At 44.6% G+C, this 1,463-nt stretch overlaps 1 protein-coding gene across 1 annotated transcript in view; it reads left to right on the top strand.

Moving 5' to 3' along the window:
- Position 1: 1 nt before the first annotated feature.
- The window catches only part of LONRF2 (LON peptidase N-terminal domain and ring finger 2), a gene marked incomplete at its 5' end in the record, with an annotated part of 42,455 nt that continues 40,993 nt past the window's right edge, over positions 2-1,463 (top strand). The window contains 1 exon segment of the mRNA XM_008591511.1: positions 2-110. Coding sequence (XP_008589733.1) covers positions 2-110 — 109 coding nt within the window.

Genomic DNA, 1,463 nt, shown 5'->3' with positions numbered 1-1,463 from the left:
CTGCCCGGCCGAGTGCCGGCGGCGCAGGCTGGCGGGCCAGGCGCGGAGTCTGCAGCGCCAGCACCAGACCCAGGCCGCGCTGCTCAGGTGCGACCAGGCCCTGGACCTGGGTGAGTGGGCCGTGGGCGCGGGCTCGCCTACCGCACAGCCGTCGAGCCTGGCGGCCGGGCTGGGAGTGCTGTGTTCAGGCTTAGGGGACAGTTTGCTTTCTCAGGACAGTAAGGGGAAGGTCCTGCAGCCGCAGGGACCGGGTGCACCCCACTGGTTGCGTCTTTTCCAGGAGCGGATGTGTCTTCCGCGGCTTCCCGGAGCCGTCCTGTAGGGCCATGCCCTGCAGCCGTCCCCAGCTGTTTAGGCGTGGGAGGACGACAGGAGAATGACAGTAGCAGACGCACCAGAGGCGCACAATCGAGTGCCTTGTGTGCGGGCGCAGGATTTGGTCTGGGGTTGCAACTAGTGTATCCGGGAAGGAAGCGGTTCCTCTCCCACTGTGCTTCCATGTCTTCATACTGTCTGGCTCTGTCGTTTCTGTCTCAAAGGCCACTAGATGTTCTTATGGCATATTTAGCTTATTAGATACTTATACTGATTGGTGTGTTGGGCTTCTCAGTTATTCATTTGTTCATTTATCTCAGGTCTATGACCAGCACCGGGCTCTCTCCCTCCCCTACTAACCACCACCTTTTAAAAAATAAACACCACCTGTTAAATAAAAATTTAAAGGGAGACCAAACTTCACTCATTGTATTTGACTCTGAATGAATATGCTCTGTTGGCAGGTGTTTGGGGCAGTGTGTGGAGGATGGTTTGTTTTTGGAATTCACTGATTTTGTAATAGTGTATATATTATTTGAATCGCTAGCTGAGAAGATTTGGTTTAATCTTTTATTACTAAAAAAAAGCTTTTTATGTGCTATAGTCAGTATGTATTTTATTTTAAACTTAGGGTTAAGGTTTCCTCTTTTAGAAGACACACCCTACAAAATGACTAAAGTTTCGATTTTGCCTTGCAAAACAAATTAGATGCAGTAATTAAAGAGCTGATCCATATTTATATGTAAATTGAGGGATTCTCTGCTGGAACAGAGCAGTTAGCTTGCTTTACACAACAGATATTCTGTAGATTTTACAACTAACATATCCATACTTTCCCAGATCGTATATTTTTGACGCTGCAATGATTTTATTTGTGTATATATGGGGCAGCACAGCACTATCCAATAGAACTATTGTGTAAGCCACTTTTATAATGTAAAATTTTCTGGTAGCCACATTAAAAAGGGTGGAAAAAAAAGCAGATGGAATTTATTTTAACAATATTTTTAACCCCATACATTCAGAATATTATTTCAACAAATCTTCAATATAAAAAAAATCAAGATTTTTCATTTTTTTAAAATAAAGTCTTTGAAATCCATTGTGTATTTTGCATTCACTGCACTCCACTGTTCAAACACTAAATT

This window comes from Galeopterus variegatus, unplaced genomic scaffold, assembly GCF_000696425.1.
Source record: "Galeopterus variegatus unplaced genomic scaffold, G_variegatus-3.0.2 Scaffold6977, whole genome shotgun sequence".
Taxonomy (NCBI): Eukaryota; Metazoa; Chordata; class Mammalia; order Dermoptera; family Cynocephalidae; genus Galeopterus; species Galeopterus variegatus.
The sequence above is the reverse complement of the archived record's forward strand: the minus strand, read 5'-3'. Positions and strand labels throughout refer to the sequence as shown.